The sequence below is a fragment of the Trichosurus vulpecula genome, chromosome 8 (genome assembly GCF_011100635.1).
Source record: "Trichosurus vulpecula isolate mTriVul1 chromosome 8, mTriVul1.pri, whole genome shotgun sequence".
Taxonomy (NCBI): Eukaryota; Metazoa; Chordata; class Mammalia; order Diprotodontia; family Phalangeridae; genus Trichosurus; species Trichosurus vulpecula.
This window is the reverse complement of record NC_050580.1, coordinates 73,518,179-73,543,666: the sequence shown is the minus strand read 5'-3', so window position 1 is coordinate 73,543,666 and position 25,488 is coordinate 73,518,179. Positions and strand designations below refer to the sequence as shown.

The 25,488-nt window shown below is 39.7% G+C and overlaps 1 protein-coding gene across 1 annotated transcript in view; it reads left to right on the top strand.

The window, feature by feature from the left end:
- The window catches only part of VSTM4 (V-set and transmembrane domain containing 4), a 104,515-nt gene extending 80,077 nt beyond the window's left edge, over positions 1-24,438 (top strand). Inside the window, exon 8 of the mRNA XM_036735512.1 lies at positions 24,031-24,438. Within this exon, the coding sequence (XP_036591407.1) occupies positions 24,031-24,156 (126 nt within the window). The 3' untranslated portion in view covers positions 24,157-24,438. The remainder of the gene's footprint in view (positions 1-24,030) is intronic.
- Positions 24,439-25,488: the final 1,050 nt, after the last annotated feature.

Below are 25,488 nucleotides of genomic sequence, written 5' to 3'. Positions count from 1 at the left end.
ATTGTTCATATTAAGGTTTCTTTCACCACCAAACACCCCCACTGCATTTTAATTGTCATTTTGTTAGAAATATTTGTTTTACATGCAACATTTCAGAAACTTGTCAATTATGCAAAGCAAAGCAGTGAGGACACATCATATTGGAAAGAACTGGCAAGGCCCCAGACAATAGCTGTGGGCCTCTGCTACCTATAAGAACTCCAGGGTCAAACCCCCAGTACACAACATTGTTATGTGTTGTGTCTGCAGGTTTTAGTAAACATTAAGATTTATTGTCCCAAGAGGCAAGTATTGACCTTAGTTTCACCTTAATCAATATTTACCTCTTGGATCAGTAAGTCTTGATGTCTGCTGAAACGACAGTCAATACCTATGTGTTGGCCCTAACAGACCTTGGCAAGAACCTTTAGAAAAATGATTCTAAGGCTTTTCCTTTTGGGGGGTCCCAATAGATGGGGACAGAGATATGATGTAATGGTGTCATTGTGATAACAGCTATTAGGGGTTTGTGCAGCATTGTTCATTTGGGTGTAAGGATTATATGCTTGTTTCTTAGTCTAATACCCATGGTCCAAGGACCTCTAAAACTCTGTCCTAACAGATAAGGTCTGCTCTTGAGGGCTGACCCTAAAAGGGAACCCATTTGCGGTATATATTAGGGAAATCTCCAAATATGGCTTGTGTTTGGCTGTTGCCCATATGTCCACAGATGTGGATAACAGGTGTTAGCTTCCAAATAAACATCCAGGATAGCCCATAGCTATGGGGAATGCATATACACAAAACATTCACAGGATTACATAGAGAAATACAAAAACACATAAAGCTTTGAAATAGCTTATAAACTCTCCTTGGAAGGGAGCTAACTGAGACTTTCCATGGAGCAACTCTTTGTTATTCTAGTGAACTTCTCTTTACTATGTGTTCAGCCACCACCCCACCTGCTACCCACCCCACCAAGCCTCCTAGAACCACAGTACAACTTAGAGTCATTAAACATTTATTAGTCACCTACTATGTGCCGGGTACTGGGATAAGCTCTGGAGACATAAAGAAAAGAAAAAGACAATATCTGCCCTCACGGAACCAACAATCTAATGAAGAAGGCAACATACAAACAACTATGTACAAACAAACTATGAAGGATAATTAGGAAATAATCAACAGAGGTAGGGGCTAAAATTAAGAGGGATTGGGAAAGGCTTCCTCTAGAAGGCTTTTAGCTAGTTTTAGCTGAACAACTTTAGCTGCAATCCGAAGGAAGTCAGGGAAGTCTGGCACAGATGAAGATGAAGAGCATTCCATACATGAAGGAGAGCCAGTGAAAATGTGCAGAGATGGGAGATGGAGTATCTTGTTCAAGGAATGGCAAGGAGGTCAATGTCACTGGATCCCAGAGTATATATGTGCATGTGTCGGGGTATAAGGTGGAAGTGGACTGGAGATGTGTGTGTGTGTGTGTGTGTGTGTGTGTGTGTGTGTGTGTGTGTAGGGGTCAGAGTATGATGGACTTAGAGCACCAAACAGGAGTTCATATTTGATCCTGGAAGTGATAGGAGTCTCTGAAGTTTATTGAGTAGGGGAGTGACATGGTCGGGGAAACCTTTTGGAAAATCACTTTGACAACTGAGTGGGAGATGGACAGGAATAGGGAGAGATTGTAGCAGAGAGAGCAAGCAGAAGATATGCATACTTTATCCAAGAAGGGAAGTGGGAAGCCCTCTCAACCAACTGCCTGGTCAACTCTTACAAATGGATGCCACAGTTGTATTCGGTTTGGCGCCATCCACTGTTAGAACCCACAATATAGATTGCGCATGAATCTTCTATGACACCAATGGAGATCTTGAGAGATAAGATATAAGACCCAGATTAGGGGTGGGAACAAGAGCTTATGCTGTTCAAGAATACATAGAAAATTGATATAGAGTCTATAAAAGGCTAGAAACAAAGGCTAAGTCTGAGCAGGGGAGGAGAGGAGAATAGCACAGTAGGTCATCAACACAGCATCTTAGAAGGAATAAACTCAAGAGGACTTTTAATAAACTCTAGAGAAAGTTGTCATTGTTCAGTTCAACTCTTCCTCACCCTGTGGCTCTCTGTCCATGAGCTTTTCTTGGTGAAGATACTAAAGTGATTTGCTATTTTCTTTTCCAGTGGCAAGCAGAGGTTAAGTGACTTGCCCAAGGTCACACAGCTGGGAAGTTTCTGAAGCTAGACTTGAACTCAGGTCTTCCTGACTTTAAGCCTGGTGCTCTAACCATTGCGCCACTAAGTAGAAAAGGAATCAGCAGCAAGAAAGCAGAAAAGATCCCAGGATGAACCCTGAACCAAGAGGTCAAAAAAGGACCAGAAAAGCCCAATGACATGGCAAGTTAAAGAAAGAGCTCATCCTGGGCAAAGAGCTTCATAAGAACAGCGACAACAGTAATGACCTACATTTATGTAGGCAAAGCATTATATACATATATATTGTATATATACATATATATTATATATACATATATATTATATATATATACATATAAATTATATATATATATACATATATATTATATATATACATATACATTTAATCCTCAAAACACCTTAGGAAATAGATGCTATTATTATCCCCAGTTTGTAGATGAGGAAACTAAGGCTAAGCAAATTTAAGGGACTTGCCAATCACTACATATATGAGCCAGGATTTGAACCCAGGACTTCCTAAGTCCAAACCTCTATCCACGGTGCTGTCTATCCGCCTTGTGTAGCTTATTACTCTCAGTGAGCCAGAAAGACCTGTGTGGGTCTTTAAACTTGAACAAGTGAGAAGTAGCAGTACCCAATTACTCCAAAAATGCATGACCAGGGGAGACTCATGGCTATTTGCAAAAAGGAAGCTATTGTCCAATATTCCCAGACAGTTATGGTTTGGGGTTTTTGTTTGTTTGTTTGTTTTTTAAGAGTTCAAGGTATTTTGGTCCATCTAAACCCTCCCCCCACCACATACTTTCCTCTGTCAGGTAAATTCACACTTGAATTTTTAGAAAACACAATAATTACTTCTTTGGTTTAAGACAAATTACAGAAGACAGAAAGGTGAATATTTTTGAAAAGTCAGTCATAGATTCAGTGAATTCCTGAAGAGGGGAAGAAAAAACACTTATTTCTATTATCTTAAGTCATCTGGGCAAAACCAAAGAAACTAGAGCTTAAAAGAGAAGGAAACAAGGGTGAATAATAATTACAGTTCCCATTTATCTGACGCTTCGCATGAGTCTCACTACAATCCTGTAAGTAGTAGGAACCAGACTTCGTTGTATCTTGTGGAGGGAATGGGAAGTCCTGAGGATCCCGTAATAAATTGAAAAAGCCACATGTGGAGCACAAGACTCCCTTCATTTCCATATACTGATGGGAATCCTGGCCATAGTGTTGTCTCAGCTTACAGGAAAGTTTTTTTTTTTAAACAAACAATTATTCGGGAAATGCACTTTGGTATCTCAGTATCTCTATCTACTATAAAAGCATGCTTATCTCCGAGAGAAAAAAGGGTTTGACTCATACGCACTGCCTTAAGACTAGGCACTAGTATGGACCCAAAGGAAGAGAGACCTGTAATCATCAGCAAAGTAACAGGCTGGTCATCGTGACTGTGAATTTTGTCAAAACCTCCTGGTGCTTGGTGTGGACAGAGGCTCCTCACGAAGCAGTCAGTCCAACCCTTTGGGCCCCCGTGCCTTTCTAGAAAGACCATTACAATAAAATCTATAGGCTTAACCATTTTAAGTTTTTGTCCATCTGACAAGAACTAAAGAACACTGTCTTGTTTAGCCCCATTCCCTGCTTGCTGACCCAGAGACAAACCATCACAGAGGAGAGTCAATGGTCAATAGACATTTATTGAGTGCATACTATGTGCCAGACACTGTGCAAAGTGCTGAGGGTACAAGCATTGTATAGATATGTAGGGAGTCCTGGGTTCAAATACTGCCTCAGATACTTTCAGTTATCTCTTCTGTAACATTAAAAGGATAGACTCTGGAATCTAAAACACTTTCCCTCTATAAATCTATGATCATGGATCTTAAGCAGGAAGGAAATGTCTTTGAAGTCAAATTCAGGAGTGTGCTGGAGCCAGCTCAACCTGGTTCATGAGAGTTGATTATTAAATTTTCAGTGAGAGTGGCTTGTTAAATATTCAGTGAGCATTTACACCCTGGAAATTAGCAGGCATTACAACTAGGGCTTTATTGTCTTGTTGGTAAGAAGGGGATGGAGAAATGTTCATAACTCAGAATAAACTTAACAGTATGTCATGTATATAGGTTTTTCCTTCAGAGAGTTAGTCATTAATCATTTACTGACATAGCCTTGCAAAAGATTTGGGAATATAGATTTGGGAATGCCTGCCTTACTCAGCCACGGCCAATAGAAGGTAAGGTCTACGTTTTGCATCTCTCACGGCACCTGGTACAATCCAGTAATTGTAGCTAGATAGTTATTTGTTGAGTTGAATTGCCAAGACCTTGGAAGAGAAGCAAGCCATCCAAAATGATTCATTAAATAGATGATCCGTCATAGGCATACATGGAGCATGTGCTTGGTGTCCTTGGGGCAAGCATTGCCATTGGCTCTTCTCTAGAGGCCACATCTGGTCCCATTCTCTGTATATAGCCATGAGGTCCATGAAAAAACAAGGTGAAGTTTCATACGTGCCCATTAGGGATGGGAACAAGAGCTTATGCTGTTCAAGAATATGTTAGGAATGATAAAAGGTTGGAAGTCAGGCGTTGTTGAGTCAACAATATACTGCTGCTATTAAAATACCTGACACAATTCATTCATCATTCATCATCCTCTTCTAATCCAGGCTCATCACCCAGAGGTCATCTTCCCCAGTCTCTCCTGTCTCCCACTCACACCCCATGTATCTAGGCCCCAAGTTCTCTCAGTTCTACTCTCAGAGCAAACTGCTTTCACCCCTATTCAAGGCCTTACCATTTGCTTAGAGTGTGGTAAGAAATAACCTCCTGACTAGTCATTTTCACTCCAATTTCTCTCCTTTCTAGTTTGCCTTTCACATCAGAATAAAATTAATGCACCAATATGGCCATGGAGGTCCTCAACTCAAAAATCTTCCATTGTTTCCCATTGTTCATAAGAGGACATTAAAACTCCCTAATTAGTCATTTAAGGGCCTTCTCCATCTGTCTCTAACTTATTTTTCCAACTTTATTTCATGTATTGCCACTCATGCCTTCTAGGGAGAATGAGAGGAAGGGAATAAGCACTTATCTAGCACCTACTGCATACCAGGCACTATGCTAAGCACTTTATAGGTATTATCTCATCAAATCCTCACAACAGTTATGGAAGGGAGGTATTACTATTATCCTTATTTTTCAGTTGAAGAAAGTGAGTCAGATAGGAGTCAAGTGACTTGCCCAGGGTCACATAGCTGGTAAGTGTCTAAGGATAGATTTTTGCTCAGGTGTTAAAATCAGTCACATTACAGAAAATGACCTGTCTTGTATGACTCTTGCATATATAGTCTAACCCACCTGGTAGCAGGAAGTCCAAATAGATGAACCCTAGAGGTCTTTTTCGGGTCCAGGATTCTGTAAATCTTTGATGCTGTGGCAGATACATCCTTTCCCAGGATTACCTCACGTTTCAGCAAACATCAACAGGAAGTGTGAGCTATCACTTGGTCTGTCAGTGTTAAAGACACAGAATGAACTCAATTCATCATTCGCCACAGTGAGTTTGTGTTCAGTTGTGGCCTTAGATCTCAGGAAAGTGAGAGTAACATGGAGCGGTCTCGTCAAGTTTAGAGCCTGCTTGGGTTATGGGAAAAATCTTTCCTCCTCAATCACTATGTTCTAGCCATAGAGAACGTACCACCAGGGCCAGAAAAGAGTTTCACTGTTATAAGTAGGGGGGAAAAGGGGGCTTTAAGGCACATTAGACACCAGTGTTAGTATTCTGAGAGGATTTTAATAATAACCTAAATACAGGCAAAATTATTTCCAGAGGACATGCATTTCAGGTTTTTTGAAGGATGTTTATAATAAGCTGGAGAATTTCTCTTGTTGTCGTTAATGTGTTAGAATTGGCTTCAGTTAAATTTTACATGAAAAGGATATATTAACCTGCATAAAATATGTACATAATCTCGATTTAAAATTAAAAAGAAAAAAAACCACCATCATTACACAAACACGCAATCCGTCGCCCTGAGTAAAAGCCTTGGGAAAAAAAAAAAGCAAAAAAACCCAAAAAACCAAAACCCCAACAACTTCCTTGTATCAGATTGGTACCATTTCAGCAGAAATAAAAAATTCTATGCTCCCTTTGGTACACACGCATTTCACATTATTGTCACTGGGAGTTATGTATGTCGATGGATTGGGCAGGGGGTGGGGATGGCAGAGAGGGGAAGGATAGATGCTAGAATCTTCAAAGGGATAATGATTCAAGAAAGGTTCATTGGATGAAGGAGTCAGAAAATTAGGGAGAGGAAGAGATAGTATCATAGGCCACATGTGAGTGACACCAAATGGCTTTGAGCAGAATGTGATCTTTTCTGGATGGAAAACTTTACTAAGGTAAGATAAGATTCTTAGCATCTGAAGCAGCCAGGGAGGTCAGCTTTTCCCTGTTTCAGACTCAGAAGCGGAGAGGGGTTACACTTGCTCTAGTCCTCATAGGAACTCTGGAATCTCCCTGCACAGTAAGCACATTGGGTCAGGTACTGAAGACCTGCTAGGATTCAGGAAGACATGACCGACTATACTTACCTATTTCTAGGCAGTTACAAAAGCTGATAAAAGAAAGGCAATGTTGCAACTTGGGTAAAACACTGGCCTCAGAGTCATGTGCTACTTCAAGTCTCTGACCCATACTGGCTGCATGATCTTGGGTCGGTTTATTTAATCTCCCAATACTCAAGGCACATGGACAGCCAGGTGGCACCACAGTGCATACAGCACCAGGCCTGAAGTCCAGAAGACTCATCCTCCTGAGTTCAAATCCAGCCTCAAACACTTATTAGCTACGTGAGCCTGGGCAAGTCCCTTAACCCTGTTTGCCTTAGTTCCGTCATCTGTAAAATGAGCTGGAGAAGGAAATGGCAAAACCACTCCAGTATCTATACCAAGAAAACCCCAAATGGGGTCACAAAGAGTCAGATATGAATGAAAAGTGACTGAACAGCCAACACTTCTCTAATTATCCCTAAAATGCAGAACAGTGCTGATCTGCATTGGTAGAGAGAGTTCCCTCCATCTAAAAACCCATTGAAGGTTAATGTAGCATTTTGATCTCATGAAAGACTATAGTAATTCAGCAATTATTTACTGAGTGCGTTGTAACTACAAGCCACTGTGCTAGGTACTGGGGGTACACAGAAGAAAATAGTCATTGCTCTCAAGCAGCTTACATTCTAGTGGGGTTGTGCATAAACTATTGTACAAAATCATAGTATGTCACTTTAAAGGGAGGGAGCATGAACAGATAGGACTCCTGTGGAGGGGAGAGAGTTCACAAAGGAAGATCAAGAAAGGAACTACTCCAGATATGGGGGAACACCCCTACAAAGGCCCAGAGGTAGCACATTGGAGGTCAGGGAAGAGCCAGCAGGCAAATTTGATTAAAACGGAGTGCAGAGGGCATCAGTGTGAAACAACTGGAAAGGCAGTAGAGTGGCACATTGTGAAGGACTTTAGATACTGGGCTGAGGGCTTGTATTTTATCCCAGCATCTGCCTCACCAGGAATGTTGCAAGGATCACAGAAGACAATATTTGTAAAGTATTTCACCAACCTTGAAGTGCTATGTAAATACTAGGTGGTCTTGTTATCAAAGGCAATATTCAAAGATTTTTGAGTAAGGGAGTGAACCGATCTGATCTATTTTAGGGATTTCAATCTGGCCTCTGTGTGGAGACATGATTAGGGCAGAGCTATAAGGAAGGGATTCAAAGTAAGCTCAAGCATTCAGAGGCTATTGCTTTCAACAGAAATAGGGAAATTTGAATAAGAGATGGGAGACTTCTTGGGGAGAAGGGGAATAGAATAAATAATATTGTGGCCACGTTGAATTTTAAGATGCCTTTGGGACATCAAGGTGGAAATGTGAAAGACATTATATAGTTTTAAGTATTTCTTATATTGTTCACTGATTATCAATCAAACATAAACTTTAATGGAAACAAATTGAATCTGTATCCTCCAGGAAGACTTAGAAGAGAACTTTATGGAATCATTCAAATAATGCAAATTCAAATTATGAGAAAGAAGCTTAATTTGGGATTATTCTTTCCCACTACCATTTTCATGTCTATACACCCATCCTTTATAAAAAAGAAAAAAAATGCTTCACAAAACAGAGGGGCACAGAAATTGTATCTGGGATTATGTGTACTAGTCTGTCAGAGTAGTTCCCTACTGCAAGTACCTGGTGCCAGCAGGCACATAAGAGGGTCACTCACAGATGTATTTATTACAGAAGGCAGAGGAGGACTAGAACTCTAGCCCTAGTCCTAAATAAATATTTGTTGACTTAGTTTTCTATGAGAAAAAAGACATTTTTCCATTATTTGTCCTTATAGACCAAGACTGATCATTCCTTTATTACCTGGGATCATTTTGATAAACCCAGCTCTCTGAATTAGTCAACATAAATGTTATAAATAAATAAATAAAATCCCTACTGAAGGTGATGAGGGTAACCAAATTTGTTGTTCAGTTGTGTCCAACTCTTTGTGACCCCATTTGGGGTTTTCTTGGCAGAGATGTTGCAGTGGCTTGCCATTTCCTTCTCCAGCTCATTTTACAGATGAGGAAACTGAGGCAAGCAGGACTAAATGACTTACTTGGGGTTACACAGCTAGTTAAGTGTCTGAGGGTGGATTTGAACTCAGGAAAATGAGTCTTCTGACTCCAGGCCTGGTACTCTATCCCCTGAGTCACCAATATGAGAATATGAGAATTTAAATGAATTTGTCCAAAGTAACACAACTGTTAAATGATGGAAATGGTGCTTGAATGAACCCTGGTGATCTTTTCCCTATACCAGGAGTCGGGGTGTTTTTCTGCCAAGAGTTCCTTTCTCCTGTATATTTGCCATTGATGTTTGGTGTAACGGCTCCTGTTTCACTTTCCCATTTCCAGTGGGTAGAATTTTGCAAACTTATTTTCTCTTATTGAGAGTTTAGCTGCTGTGTTCAATGCACTGCTGGGAAATCATTTTTTCAAAATTCTTTTTGGTATCTCTTATTTTTGTAATCTCATGAAACAATATCATTTGTGCTCACATTTGATTTTTTAAAAACCTATTTAATTAAAAAACTTCACTTTTGAGCATGCAGTATATGAGAGTTATTATTAAAAGACATTTTCTATCTCAAATAGAATGCACTAGAAATAAAACATAATTTGGGAGAAAAAAACAGAACACTGTGAACACATTTTGGTCCTTAAAAGCAAATACTAGAAACTGAGTGGTTCTTTTCCCTGCTAAATCCAAAATTTGAATGAATATTTCTCTTAATTTTGAGGTCATCACCTGCTTGGTTTTTGGCAAGCAAACAGAAACAGCTGGCTTTCATTCATTTTTTACTTTTATGTTGACAGATTCTAGAAAGATCGTTTGGTCATATGATCTGATGATCCAGTTCTCTTCAGAGATATAGGCTTGGGTGTCTAAGGCTTGTGGTTTGGGAGCAGGTTAATTAATCTCTTCTTATACAGTCCCAGCACCAGCCACATAGCTGGAAGTGGCTTAGTCTTCCCTTGACCTCCGTTATACGCACATCTGTGAGCACCTTTTACACGCCCATGCAATAATATTCTTCTACACACCACAGAGCTTTCTTAACATGCCTTATTTCCCTCTTGAGGGTATATTCTTCCTTACATCTTCCTTTGTCCAGGGCTTTTGTGCCTGATGATTGCTAGTTGAATCCAACTGAAATGTATTTAATCTTATGTAAATGTGGTGACTGTCAGGATCAACAGTTTCTACATTTTAGCAATTCCCAGGCTATGACCATTGAGAGGTAAGATTGAGACTGAGAGGCAGCCGGGGGAGGTAAGAAAGCACAAGGCAAGATGCCCTTGGTTCAAATACCACCTCTGACATATACTGACTGCGTGACCCCAGGAAGTCATATTATCTCTCAGTGACCCAAGAAAACTCACCAAGACCAGAAGTGGCATGGCACATGCTCCTCTGAATTAGTGGGAAGAGTTTTCTCATGATGAATTCTCTATAGGTATATGTTGTTCTTTATGTATATGTGTGTATACGTATATATGTGTGTGTGTGTGTATATATATATATAGTGTATATATAGTATATGCATAGATAAGTCACAATAATGTGATACAGCTCATGCAGGCTGATGAGAGCTGATTGTTTACTTGAGAAATCAGCAAATGTTAAAAATCAGGACTTTATTTATTGCTTTGTTGATTGTCTAGACCTAAGAGAGTGATGGAGAATGTGTTAATAATGCAAATTAGACTTAAAAGTATGTTGTATATTCATTATTTTTATTGGAGAGTTGGTTGTTGAACATTTATCAACACGTCCCTGGATATAGATATAATATAGATACAAATATAGATATAAACATAGATGTAGATACCATCTAGCACAGTGCCCCAGTGCTTAGCATGGTGCCTGGCACATATTGTCTTGCACATATATTTGTGTATACAACATAGATATAGATATAGAGAGGAATAGGGCCTGGATTGATCAACAGTTTCAGTGGTATAGGGAGTTTTCTGTGTATATGCACACATATGCATATATACATATATTCACATGACTGTGATGTGTATATAGATTAACACATATCTATATACATTGCTGTCGATATATGTATATGTAATAATGTGTAATAGATTAAATATCATAATTCTGTAACTTCTGTAGTCTTATTTCTTCTTCTTTTCTTCTAGTCTATTTCTTCTTCTCTTTCTCTCAAATATGGATTTTTAAAGGGACTATTTTTGCTCCTGATCCTTCTAGAATGAACAAAATGGAACATGTTATAAGGAAAAGGTTTTTTTTTAATGTAAAATCTCTTTTCCTGTCAAGTAACAACTTAGTCCTGTAAAATATAAAAATATCTTTACAACATAGAGTATTTAACAGCTTTTAGCTGTTGTATTCTCATTTGGTCCAGCCCTCCAGAATGCAGACAGGCTTTGGTAAGGAAGGGTAGAGTGCTTCAAAGCCCCGGACGAAATGAAATGATGCTTCATAGAATCGGGTTCAGATTGGTTGGAGAGACTGAGGGGGCATAGAAAAATAGAAAACCAGCTTGGATTCCAGCATTCCAGGGATGGGGCCAATCTAGATCTTCAATGTTGCCATTGACTTAACAGTAAGGCATCATAGAAGTCACTACAATCCCAGGGTTCTTATATGAAAGGAAATGCAGGTATAATAAATACATCCCAATTGATACATAAACTTGGGTCACACTCTCCCATCCATACATTCAGTATCTCCATGGAAGAGTGGGAACCCCCTTACAGTTATCTGCCAAAAAAGCACATGGGTGAAGAAAACCCATGCACCTGAAGTAACTCACTACTCTGGAGCCATAAACTTCAGTATCATCCCTGTCCTAGGAACCATCTGAAAAAGTTCCTTGAACATGGCTTCTAAGTTGAATTGATCCTACCCCTGCTAAGTTCTTGATCCCCACTCTGCTTCTCACTGAGCTTATGATGATCCCTCTGATTCTCTTGCCTCCTAGCTGCTCCTCCATTTACCTGGACTCACTCCCAGTAAACAGCAATAACAGGTGACATCACACACACACACACACACACACACACACACACACACACACACACAGAATTGTGGTGTGTCTTTCACACAGTTCAGAAATCTGTCCTTTCACTTCTCTCTTACGTTTCTGGTTTCAGACGCTGTGTCCTCCCTGACAATTACCCCATCTTAGTTTATGGTTAATAATAAAATTCTCATCTTCTGTCTATGATCAAATAAATTACATTTTTCCCATGATCATAGAAAAGTTCTGGTATTTATATTTCCCTAGTTAGTAATTTAAAGCTCGCCATCTCTTTAGGTCTTCACATATACATCAATATACACAATATATATGCATTCTATGTTTCTCTATTTGCTCCAGCATCCAACCATTTGTCACATTGAAAATGAGCAACTGCTATCTTAGAACTCTAGGTCAGAGGAACTGCTTCTCTTAGAAACTCCTAGAGGACTTATGCCTTAGATAAGTAAATTCTCAAGGCAGACAACTCTGCAACTGCTTTTTCTCAGAAGGCTCATACCTCATAAACAAATGAATGATCACTCTCTTCCATGATGATAGAACCATATGTTTTTGAGCTAGAAGAGACCTTAAAAGACTATCTACCATAATTCCTTTATTTTACAGATGAGGAAACTGAGACCTAGAGAGCTTAAGTGGTTTGTCTAAGAGCACACTGATTTGAACCAAAGTCTTCTCTCACTACTCATCCCACGGGGGTTCTACTGTACCAGGGCTGTAGCCTGCATATTTGCAGGTAACTTCCATGTCAAAAAAATCAGATAGCCATTTGGGTATTTGAACACAAAGTTTTTATATCAGTTTTATTACAACTTCTGGTTGTTAATCAGAAGAAATCAGTTATCTATTGCTTGTCTGCCATGAGCTCAACACTATGGTCAATTCTGGTTGGGAAGGGGCTGATGGATTCAGTGAGACAATGGGAGCTTAGAATCTAGCTGCAGAAAGAAGTCTAAGACCATGTTACCTCTCTTTTCACTGAACTCTAGTGGCTCCCTATTATCTCTAAGATAAAGTCCTCTCTTTGGCATTCAAAGCTTTTCATTACTTGGCCCATTCATACCTTTCTAGTCTTCTTATGCCATGCTCCCCTCTGGGAACTTTTTGAGGCAGTAACTCTGGCCTCCTTGCTGTACTCACATAAGGCATTCCATCTCATGACCAGTCTTTTTTACTGGCTGTCCTCCACTGCTGGCATGCTCTTTCTCTTCATCCTTTCTTCCTGGCCTCTTTCAAGTCTCAGCTAAAAATCCTACTTTCCCAGGCCCTTTTAATGCTAGTTTCTTCTCCCTGAGATTGTCTCTAATTTATTCTATTTATAGCTTGTTTGTACATAATGATTTCATATTGTCTCTCTTCATTAGACTGTAAGTTCTTTCAATCAATCAATATGAATCAATCCATATATGTTAAGCGCCTACTATGTCCCAGGCACTGAGCTAAATGACAAAAGACAGTCCCTGCTTTTAAGGAGTTCATGGTCTAATGGGGGAAGACCCCCTTTGAGGGCAGGGACTTTTTTGCCTTTCTTTTTATCCCCAGCCCTTGGCACAGGGCCTGACATGTGGTAGGTACTTAGTAAATGCTTGTTTACTTAGCTTGAAATAATTCAGTACTAGAGTAGAACTATAGAATTTCAAAGTTGAAAGATGCTCAGTGGCTATCTTGTACCAACTATTTCTGTAATAAAACCCCTCTACAACATGCTTAAGTGATGAGGAGGAACTCATTACCTCCTGAGGTACCTTCATTCTACTTTAATTGTACAAATATTTTGTTTTCTCCCCCCTCCCTTCGTCAAGCCTAAATTTGCTGCTTTGAGACTTCCATCCATTGCTGAAGTCAGGGACCATTTTCACCTTTGACTTTGTATTCTCAGCACCTAGTGCCATGCTTGGTACATAGTAGGCATTTAATAAATCCATGATGATTGATTATTTATTGCTCTTTCTGCTCCTCTGGGGCCAAGGAAAAGTCTACCACTCTTTCACATGAAAATCTTCTGGATACTTGGACACAGCTAATAAATCATCCTTGAGCCTTCTCCTTATCAAACATCATCAATTCATTCCATTATTCTTATATGGCATGAATAGGAGGCCCACCACTATCTTGGTTGCCCTGCTCTGGATGCTTTCTAGTTTATCAATGTCCTTCCTATACTGTAATACCTGTAAATGAACACAATACTCTAGGCATGGTCTGACCAGTGTAGAATACAGAAAGATGATCACCTCCTTAATTCATGTACTTAGTGAAATTCAGCAGGCTGAGAAAACCATGAAAGCTTAGGAATCTAGGTCTGAAGGAAACTCTCAGAAATAACTTGCTTCATTAGCAGGAATCTGGAAGATGGCAGAATTTGAGATAACTTGATCACAATACCCAATAAAGCTATTTCAACTTTATTTAGACTTAGATTTAACTTTACAGGCAACTTCCTTATGCAAACAAGATTCCCTTGAGATACACTGAATGCAGGTAAGTATTTCAGTCCATATTACACTACTTAGCACAGACCTTATGTAGAATTAGGTAATCAAGCAACAATTTCTATTTTCCTAAACATAAACATCCCCTTGAATGATGCTTCCAGTAAAAGTGCTTCTGTGGGGCATCTGGGAATTAAATCTAGCATATCAGTCACAGATTCACTGGATACAGAAAATGAATTATGGTATTAGATCATAGGACTTATCACAGTGGGACTATGAAGGGTTTCAAGTATCAGTACTTTGCTTAATGACATTATATATAATTGAATTTTGGTATCTTATACACATGTTGATGAAATTCAAAAACATCCATTTAGCTGATGACTTGTAAAGCTTTAAATGGCTAAGTTCCCCCTCAAAAGTTAATCCTTTAGGTCTTTCTCTAGCGTATAGTAGCTGCTTAGCAAACATTTGTTGGATTGAGTTACTATCTATAATTTTAACAGGTTACAGTTTGGCATACTTCATATGTCTCTTTCAAGTTAAATTATCCAGAGCTCTAAAACTTTCTACTGTGTTTAATTTCTACTGTACATGGGTTTTACTAACCTACTTGTGGACCTGTATCTTCACTACTAGAGAGCCTGCTGGTGGCATAGTGGATAGAATGCTCGACCTGAAGTCAGGAAGGCCTGAGTTCAAATCTGACCTCAGACTAGCTTGGGTGGCTCTAAGCAAGTCAACTAACTGTTCTCCGCCTCAGTTTTCTCAACTGTAAAATGTGGATAATAATAGCACCTACCTCCCAGGGTTGCTATGAAAATCAGCTAAGGTATATGTAAAAGTGCTTAGCAGAGTGCCCCACACATAGTAGGTGTTTAATAAATGCTTCTTTCCGTCCTTTTCTTCCTTTTTCCACTATCCTACCACTAGTTCTGATTTCACAGTGTCAAGTGACAAGGGTGTTAGGAACAGAGCCAACACCCCGTTCAGTTTTTGCAGAGGCAAAGGGGATGGAGTTATTCCCAAAGGGCAACATTGCCATAAACTTGTTGCAGTTATAGGAGGAGAAGAGACACCAGCAGGGAACAGCGGAAGTGTTTGGTCCCCAATATCCCCACTTTCACAGGCAGACAGGTAGCTTATGTTTTAATTGAAGGGCTGAAGCCACTTGGTGCTGAAACTTTATATAGAGTTTTTAGTCAGAGTCAAATTGGCACTGAAGGAGACAACCCTGTCTCTAGTGAATCAATCAGGACCACTGAAATGAGGGTCCTTTCCAAATTGCCTAATAAGGAATCAAGAATGAGCATTAGGGAACTGAGAAAATTCACTTTACCTTGTCACTGAATCAACATGGCTGGGAGGTAGGAGAAACCAGGTCTCTGGGTCAGTTCAACCTTAGCACATAGGTATCCTGGGGCCTGGGGCCAATCTAGGCAAACCAAGTTTCATGGGCTCACAGTTTTCTAATGCTTTCTCGAAATAGCTAGTTTGCATGGCCCAGCCAAGCAGCCCATCAAGGTGGGAAGAGAAGTAGAAGAGCACCTCCAAATATTAAGAATCAGTGGGAGAAGTCTAAAATCACTCTAGCTCAAAAAGGGAGGCACCTGTATATATCAGTATACGGCACCCTACCCCTAAGGTTGCTCATTAGTTTTCCTTACAAAGATTCAGGCTAATAAAACAAAACAAAGAAAAAACATTATTTATGTAGCAATGAACATATAAATGACTCACACTTGAGCTTATCTATAGATGTGAAAGCATCACTTCCTTTTTCTGGTGGTTTCCCCTTCTCCCCATAAAGACTTTTATAATCTCAATAACTCATCATATGACCCCGGGTGAGATTATAGCAGACATCAAGGTTAAGGGCTCACTGACCTGGTTCTATATCCTGTTTACTAATTTCTACGGTTCTACCTTCATTGCTCATGGCTGATTATTTCTCTTGCCATAAATGCAACTGTTCATTCTCCCCAAACATGAAACCAGTTCTAGAGCAGCTAGTCTAGCTAATTAGTGTTCTTTAACCCCCAAGGTTAGGATGGCTATGGGCCTGGGCTATTTACTTCCATTATTCTCAGCAATTGCCCCCTCTCCCTGGGGAATGGCACCAATCCTGTCTTTTAAACAAAGGACTTTTACCACTACTATAGCAAATACCTACTACTTCTCCTACTCAAACAAGATTCCATTTCCACTCCTGAACAAGTTAGGGTTAATTTCTCCCTACTCCCAAGTGGGGTACTTTCTACTTGTTCTGCATTTCCCATTGAGTCTTGAGATTCAGAGATATTCTTTCATTCCCTTTATGTCCTTGTCCTCATTCCCTATCTTCCTCCACAACTACTGGGCCATGGCATGAAAATTAGAAGCTTTAAGAAAGCACTGGAAAAAAATAAAAGAGGTAAGGGACAGAGAAAGAGGTTGCTTCTGGTGCAAGCACCTGTGACACACAAGTAGGATGAGGAAGGAGAAATAATACCTCATTAGATTCTCCCCCAAGTCAAAAAGTTTGCATCCCCCTGCAGATGACACCAAATTCATATGGTACATGTGCACTGTTTAGATAATTTATACAGCATAAGAATCATGAATCACACAGAGTAGAATTACTTACAGTCAGCCTTATATATTCAGATATCTGTGTGCCATACTCCCCTGAATACTCCACAGCAACAAACATCAATAAAATAAATACTATAAGTGACATACTTGCTTATCAACGTCAGGACATTATATTTCAACTGGTTGGATGGCTATACATTCCAAAAACTTCTGTTGTGACTTAAAGCTACTTAAAAACACTGTCACCCTGTCCTTTCTGAGGGAACAATTTTGCCTTCACCCATGGGCCTGCATCCAGGATTGTCTAGGATAAATAGGGATCTCTCCTTCCCCTCAGGGAAGGAGGGAGGAGAGTAATTACAAAGCACTTTGCAAACCTTGAAATGTTAGTTAACATTGTCGCAATCACCCTTTTCCTTCCTTTCCCTGATGCTAAAACCTTCTCGTATAAAAGACAAATGTTCTTTCTTTCAACTAAATAGAGACTGGCAAGGAAGGTGAGCATCCTGGAACTCTAAATCAAAGTATATCAATACCTTAGTCTTATTGATTCTTATTGGACTGATAAATGACCATGAGAGGGCTTTCTTAGTGGTATCTGAGAAGCTTTTTAGGAAAGTCTATTGAGGTCCATCTATCAAGAAAGGGACTGCCCAACTTGGAGTTATTTGGCAGCAGGTTTTGTGGGTAGTGGCTGTTGTAGGAGGGGTGGTTTTTACCAGGTGCTTTTCTGTTGAATAAAAAATGAGCACTTATCTTGTGGGGGAGGAAGGGAAGAGAGGGGAAGTCTATTTCAGATAATATGCATTTCTCTCCTGGGTGCATAGATCCCTGATAGTGCAACTCTGTAGAATTGTAATCCCATTTTCAAATATGAAGGTGATGTTACATCAACATTCCTATGTCCTATTCATTGATCGGTTGCTGTCATAATGATATTACCCAACTGAACTCTCGATGTTTTAGGACTTGCATGGGCCAGCAATTGTGTTTTGCTTTCATTCTTGAAGCCTAATTCAGCTTGCACACTTTATAGGATTCTTTTAGAAAAACTTATTTTTTCCCTCCCTCTCTCTATCTATTCCTCCCTCCTTCTCTGTCTGTCTGTCTCTCTCTCTCTCTCTCTCTCTCTCTCTCTCTCTCTCTCTTTCTCCCTCCCTCTGTCCTCCTCCTCTTTTCTCTCTCTGTTTCTCACTCATTCTCTCCTCTTCCTCACTTCCATTTCTCTCTGTCTTTATCTCTTTCTCCCTCTCTCTTGGACACTGCTTCTTCCTTTCTCCGTCTCTCTCTGCCTTTCTCTCTCTCTCATCTCTCTCTCTCTCTCTCTCTCTCTCTCTCTCTCTCTCTCTCTCTCCCTCCCTCCCTCCCTTCCTCCCTCCCTCTCTCTGATTAGCTTTCTATCTGTCTGTCTCTCTGTTTCTGTCTCTCTCGGTATTCTCTCTTTGTCTGTCTGTCTGTCTGATGTGTCTGCATGAGAGGATTTAACATCTCTCAATATAAAATCTTTGTCTTTAGGCTTGGAGTCAGGAGATGTGTTTATTAGTGGAATGACATATTTGCATTTTAACAGGGGCCTTCCAGAAACACAACAGCTATATATTATTTTATAGCTTGTTGTGGGGCCTTTGTTGCCCTTTCAATCAACCACTGGCCATGTACCTCTATAGTCGATTATGGGATTCAATGGACACAGGTCCATTGAAATCAGATTGAACTGAGCAGTTAAGAGAACTCTGTTCCTGAATCCACCATAGATTCTTGGTTGATGTATAGATAAATCATTCTCTTTTCATTGTCTCTGTTTCTCTATCTAAACTGAAGACCTAATTATACCTTCTTGACAAGGATGCATTAAGCCATGGAAAGAACACTGGATTCATATTCAGAAGACCTAGGCTTGAAACCCAGATCTGGCACTTACTATTTGTGTGACATTGGGCAAGTCATTAACTTCTCTGGGTCTCAGTTTCATAGGATCATAAATTGAGAGCTAGAAAGGATCTTAGAGAACATCAAGTCTCCGGGCAGAAAAGGAAACAAAGACCGAAGGGAGATTAAGTAGCTTAACCCAAATCACACAACTCGTAAGCATCTGAGGCAACATTTAAACTCAAATTTTCCTGACTCTAAGCCCTCCAACTAAGAGATATTCACTACTCCATATAGCTTTCCTCATCTGTCAAGTGAAAGAGTTGGACTAGATGTCCTCTGGCATCCCTTTCAAGTCTTAATCAATGAGCTTATGAAGACAAAATGTGATTTGTTATGAGTTAGATAATATGTTAGGCTAAATAGGATTGCTGGGAGATAACTGTAAATATGAGGAAAAGGAAACAAAACTGATTAAAAACCTTCTACCTTCTTTTTCTTGAATGTTAAGAGAAAGGAAAACACTAACATTCATGACTTTATGAGGGAAATGGGATTATGTCAGTATGAGTGACCTATGATGATAGGACACCTCCTTTAAGAAACTCTAGTGTAAATATATCATTTCTGGGGCTTTCAATAGGAGAATGCATCTTTCATTTTGAGGTCACATCTTTGCCATTTTTAAATTGCCCTGTGAGGTGGTGTAATGAAAACCAGAAAGCATTTTGTTATACAATTAAAGCTTAGAAATCATCACTTGTTTGGTATGTATGTCATGTTGATCTTCTGTCTATCGGTGATCTAGGGTGTCAGAGGGTCAGTGAATGGTCACTTGGAGTTGAGTAATTTTGTAGTCTGTGTTTATAAATGTCTTATTCACTAGCTTGGCAGCTAGGTGGTGCAGTGGACAGAGTGCCAGGCCTGATTGAAATTAGGACTCATCTCCCTGAGTTCAAGTCCAGCCTTAGACACTTATTAGCTGTGTGACCCTGGCCAGGCCACTTAACACTGTTTGCCCCAGTTTGCTCATCTGTAAGATGAACTGGGGTAAAGAATGGCAAACTACTCCAGTATCTTTGCCAAGAAAACCCCAAGTGGGATCACAAAGAATCAGACACAAATGAAACTAGCTCTTAAGTCATCCACTGAGAGGTGAACCAGGTATTCTTAATGCCATAGATGGGGAAGGTCAGAACTCATATCACCTCCTAGTCATCTCTATGGACCAACTTGCTATCTATCTATCTTTGTCTATCAATCTATCTATCTATCTATCTATCTATCTATCTATCTATCTATCTATCTATATCTATCTATATCTATCTGTCTGTCTATCTATGTCTGTCTATCTATGTCTATCTATCTATGTCTATCTATCTTTATCTATCTATCTATCTATCTGTCTATCTATCATCTATCTACCTATTACATAGATTACTGGATGGATGAAAATGACACCTTGACACCATAAAATCCAGCTTAGTCTGGCTTTCAATAATATCCATTAGAACAGATGTATTGGACTCTTGGCCCATGGTCATCAAAACTCTCCAGTGCTTCTGGAACCAGATTAAAATGTATCTGGGAAATATTTAACAAAATAAACAAAAAATGTTAAATCATTTCCCTAGTGTCTGACTCTTGGTGACCCATTTGGGGTTTTCTTGGGAAAGATACTGGAGTGGTTTGCCATTTCCCTCTCCAGCTCATTCTGCAGATGAGAAAACTAAGGCAAATAGGCTTAAGTGACTTGCCCAGGGTCACATAGCTAGTGTCTCAGACTGCATATGAACTCAGATCTATGACATGAATAAGGTTAATTTGTGGTTTCCTAAGTCACTAAGCCTTGAGGACCCACTTGACACCACTACACTAGACTGTGGAGTCTAGCATGGTGGGACATTGGCCTTTCCTTTTAGATCACCTTCATGACTGACCTTTTTCTTTCCTAACTCTTGACTTAATCAACAATTCTGCATACAATTCAGACTCAGTTGTTTAGCAATGGTCGTCTGTAAATAACATCCCAATTGGTCCAAACCTTCCACTGACAAAATAATAATGAAAAAGGAGGAAAGTGGGTGAAAGGCAGTGAAGTAACTCTATTGTTTTTCATTGGCCATTAGGAATTTATTTTCAGTTAACCATGCTAGGAAAATGTAATTAAACACATGGTTGATAACCATAGCCACGGGTGCCGATCAGAAAAAATGATTGTTGCTTCCAAGATTCCAGGGATTGTTATTACACATCTTTTGCTGGAAACTGTATGCACTTCACAACTGTGAACCTCCTGTGAGCTTCCTCATATTTTCAATCAAATTATTACACACTAGAAATATGCATAAGGGAAATTATTCTACGCACTTTATGGTATGTTGTTGCTGGTAGCGGTAATTGAAGTACCTTTCCCACTTATGAAAGTACTAATTTTATTTGTTTTTATTGCTTTTCCAGATGCAATTATTTATTTAGTGTGCTTTGGCTTTATTAAATTATGTTTACTATAGGAACATCATAAAAATGTATGAAAACAACACATCAGCCCAGCTAGCCCAGTGACCTGTATTGAGAAATCTAGTGTTATTTTTCATATCCAAACATAATGGAATAACGTAGGAATAAACAGATAATCTCCACTACAAAACAATGCAATTTCCATGTAATAGAATAAAACACCTGGACAATATGATTTCATAAATCTTGGCTCTAAAATTTACATGAGTTGGGTGTTAGGTGGTTATTTTAGGACACATGGTATTTCTAAATGGAATCATTATAATATCAGATGTAATTAACCCAAAAAGCAGGCAGTAAACAGGTTTTAGTTGGTGAGTGGGAAATGGAAAATGGTTTTAGTAACAAAAGACAAGCAAAGCAGGGAAAAGAAAGAAACAATAATGGTCCCATCCTGTGAAGTTTCGGAACTTTACAACTATAGGCTTGCTGGTTAGATGGGGGAAATCTCAGTGTTGGTCCCCAGTCCCTCAATTCCTATGTATCAGGGCTTCGTTCAGCTACCCAGATGACATTCTGATATACAGTTTGCTCTGTATTCCTATTGCAAGGGGAAAGATGAAAGCTTTTAGCCCTTGAGGGGTTTTGATTTTAGTACTTTTTTAAAACTTCACTGAATGGATTCCTGATGTCCTACAATTCAATGAAATCATATATAGCTTGTTGAGGATATAATGGCCCCTTGAGGTGTCCTGAGTTTGAGCAAGAATACCAGGCTAGATGAACAGAAGCCAGAAAATGACTATATCTCAGAAACAAGCAAAAACAAAAAGCCAAACCAGCCAGTGCATTCATGTAGACCATCCCCACTCCCACCTCATCCCTGGATTGCAATCTCTCTTCATATCTCCCTTTCATAAAGTCCATGAATTTGAGAGTTGGAAGGGACCTTGGAGGCCAGCTAGGACCATCCTCACTCAAAGGAATTCCCACTTTAACATACTTGACAAGTTATGTATCCTGGCTTCCACTTGAAGACTTCTGAGAAAGGGGAACCCACTGGCTTTTTATGGGGGAGGCAGCTCATTTCACTTTTTAGTGGCTCTAATTGCTACAAGGCAGCTAAATGGCTCTGTGGATAGATTGTTGGTCCTCAGATCAAGAAGACCTGAGTTCAGATCTGGCTTCATATACTAGCTGTGTGACTTTGGGCAAGCCACTTAATTCTGTTTGCCTCAGTTTCCTCATCTGTAAATTGAGCTGGAGAAGAAAAATGGCAAACCACTCCAGTACCTTTGCCAAGAAAACCCCAAATAGGGTCATGAGGAGTTGGACATGACTGAAAAAAACTACTGAACAACAATGAAAATTGCTAAAAATTTCTTCCAAATTTTCCTCTCTTCCTTTAAGGCTCTTTTCACATGCTACTTTCCTTTGTGAAACTTTTCTCATCTCCCTGTCCCTTCCTACCCCCAATTATTCTTTCCATTCTCCAGTTTACCTGGAGCCCTTTGCCTGGATATAGCCTTTCCCCATCTTACTTTGCTGTACACCAAGCTGTACACTTTATGAATGAATATGCCTTTCACTTCTTTGTAGAATATAATCACAATGAGAGCAGGGACTGTAGCATTTTGCATCTTCACACCCCAAATCGCTAGTACAGTGACTGGCCCATTGTAGATGCTTTGTAAATGTTGGATTGAATGGATTTGGGAACCCTGAAAATGGCTCTTGGGACCATGGGATCATAGTCAGTGTTTCAAAGTCATCTCACCCATATTCACCCAACCCCAAATCACCTCACCGTTGTACAGCTGAAGAGATGAGGCTCCATTGACTTGTGCAAGTGTCCAAGTAGAGGTTGATTAGCTCCTCACCAGGGATGTCACCAGAAAATCAGAGTGAAGGAGTGAGAAGAATTAGATCTGCAGCCCCCAAACGTGGGGTCAGACCCCAGCTCTGCTGCCTGCTAGTTGTGTGGCTTCTGGGCCAAATCTCCTAAACTCCCCAAGACTCATTTATCTTATGTATAAAATAAGGACAGCATTTGTTCTATCTCCCTAACAGGACTTTTTCAAGGAATGTGCATTGTAAACTATAAAACAGTATATAAATATGACCTGTTATGTGGTTGTGGAAGGACTCCAGCAAAAATATATACCATATAAAGAGCGTTGCCCATTTTAAAGTGTTATATAAGTGCTAGCTATCATTGTCACCATTATCACCATTGTCACTGTTATTGTCATCATCCTGAATTGGGTGAGAAGTTGGATTAGATGACCTCTCTAAGGTCTTTTCCAACTCTAAGATTCTATAATTTCTAAGGCAAAACCAAACAAGTCCATCATTCAGGATCAAATTAAATATTTGTGTAGCATTTAACACACTGCTTAGCACATAGTAGGTGCTAAATAAATATTTATTCCCTCCCAACCTTCATTCATGAAGGCAGGGCTCATATATGGAATGAAGGCCAAAAAAAATGTCTGTGACAAGTATTTTAAGGGGTTAAGAAGCTTTGATTGATCAGTTTGACTTTCAACCAATCTGTGTGCTTCCAAAGACCAGCATGCTCTCATGTTATGTGTCCAGATGTTGGGTAGTCAGCTGGTAGGATGCCAGATCATTTACTCCCATCAATTCATCTGGAATTGTGACTGATGATGTCTTGGTTCATAAACTAGCATCACTTATTTGTCAAAGGTATTAGGTATTAAGGACCTCTAAACATACCACTCCCTTCCCTTCTCCAACCCTTACTCCCATGTCCCCACTTTTCAGGGTAAGGGAGATCTCTTTGGATGATGGTGCACTTTCCAAAAGAAAGCAGTCATCTGTAACTCTGTTGTTGTTCTTGTCTTGCAGCCAAAAATCACGGAGGAAAGCTTAACATATGCTGAACTGGAGCTGATTAAACCCCACCAGGCATCCAAGGGCCTCCCTACCAGCACCGTCTATGCCCAGATCCTCTTTGAGGAGAACAAGCTGTAAACCTGCCTCCCAGCATCTGCCTCCCAGGGCTTTTCTCAATGTCCTATTTAATACTCATCAGGCCCATTATTTATGAAACCTCAGAAACAAAGTCCTTATTTTGTACTTTTTACTTTTACACTTCTGTGTTGTTGTGGGATCTTTTTCCCAGTAGCATCCGTAGAGCTTAAAAGAGGCACAGAATTGGTTCCTAACAAAGAGACAGGAGCCCCAGCCCCCAGGCTCTTCTCTAAGAAAATCCATAACAGATTTGTCAACTTTGTGTTTTCATTTTCTTTCTCTTTCCTCCTTCCTTCCTTCCTTTCTTTCTTTCTTTCTTTTTTCTCTTTCTTTCTTTTTCTTCCTTCCTTCCTTCCTTCCTTCCTTCCTTCCTTCCTTCCTTCCTTTCTTTCTTTTTTTCTCTCTCTCTTTCTTTTTCTTTCTTTCTTTCTTTCCTCTTTCTTTCTTCTTTCCCTCCCTCCCTCCCTTCCTCCTTCCTTCCTTTCTTTCTTTCTTTCTTTCTTTCTTTCATTCTTTCTTTCTTTCTTTCTTTCTTTCCTTCTTTATTTCTTTCCCTCTTTCTTTCTTTCTTTCTCTGGGCCAAGACCTTATCTTTCTTAACTTATCAAATTCTGGGGAGCAATAGAGAAGACTCTTCTACTCAGCCAGATCCCCTGAAGTCTTCCTTTTTCGCAGGACTTTGTTTTAAACCTAGAGAATGTATTTTTTACTCTTCCTGTACTGATGATATCAAACCTATAACATATAGCTAGAGGGAATGCCATTATAGAGCAAAGTGTATGATGGTAGCTGTGTCATAATTGGTTTTCAAAGGACCATAATCACATGGATAGAGCGCCTAGAAGCTAAAAATGAATTTAGTAAGCATCTTTTTGTTTTGACTGCTTACTAATCCCCTTGATTATAAGACCCCAAAGGACTCTAACTGATAAATCCCTGGGTTGGGAGTGGTCTTGGGGTGGGGTAGGTTTTATTCCCAAACTGACTGTGAACTTTGGCTTTTCTTGGTACTTCCATTTTTCTGTATGCAAAATGGAGATGAAGCAGCAAGTTATGGCAGATCAAAAACAGGCCTTGGAGTCAGGAAGACCTGAATTCAAGTCTGTCTCAGACACATACTAGCTAGCTGTGTGATCTTGGGCAAATAATTTTAACTTCTGAATGCCCCCAGGCAACTCTCAAGGACTAAGTTCCAGGGGAGTTGCTGATCTGCATTGGTGGAGACAATTTTCATACCTGGAGATCCTACATTGAGGGAATCACAGCTTTAGATACTCCCCACCCCAAATCCCAATCCATAATGTAAGGTAAAACAAGGTAATATTGGTATAG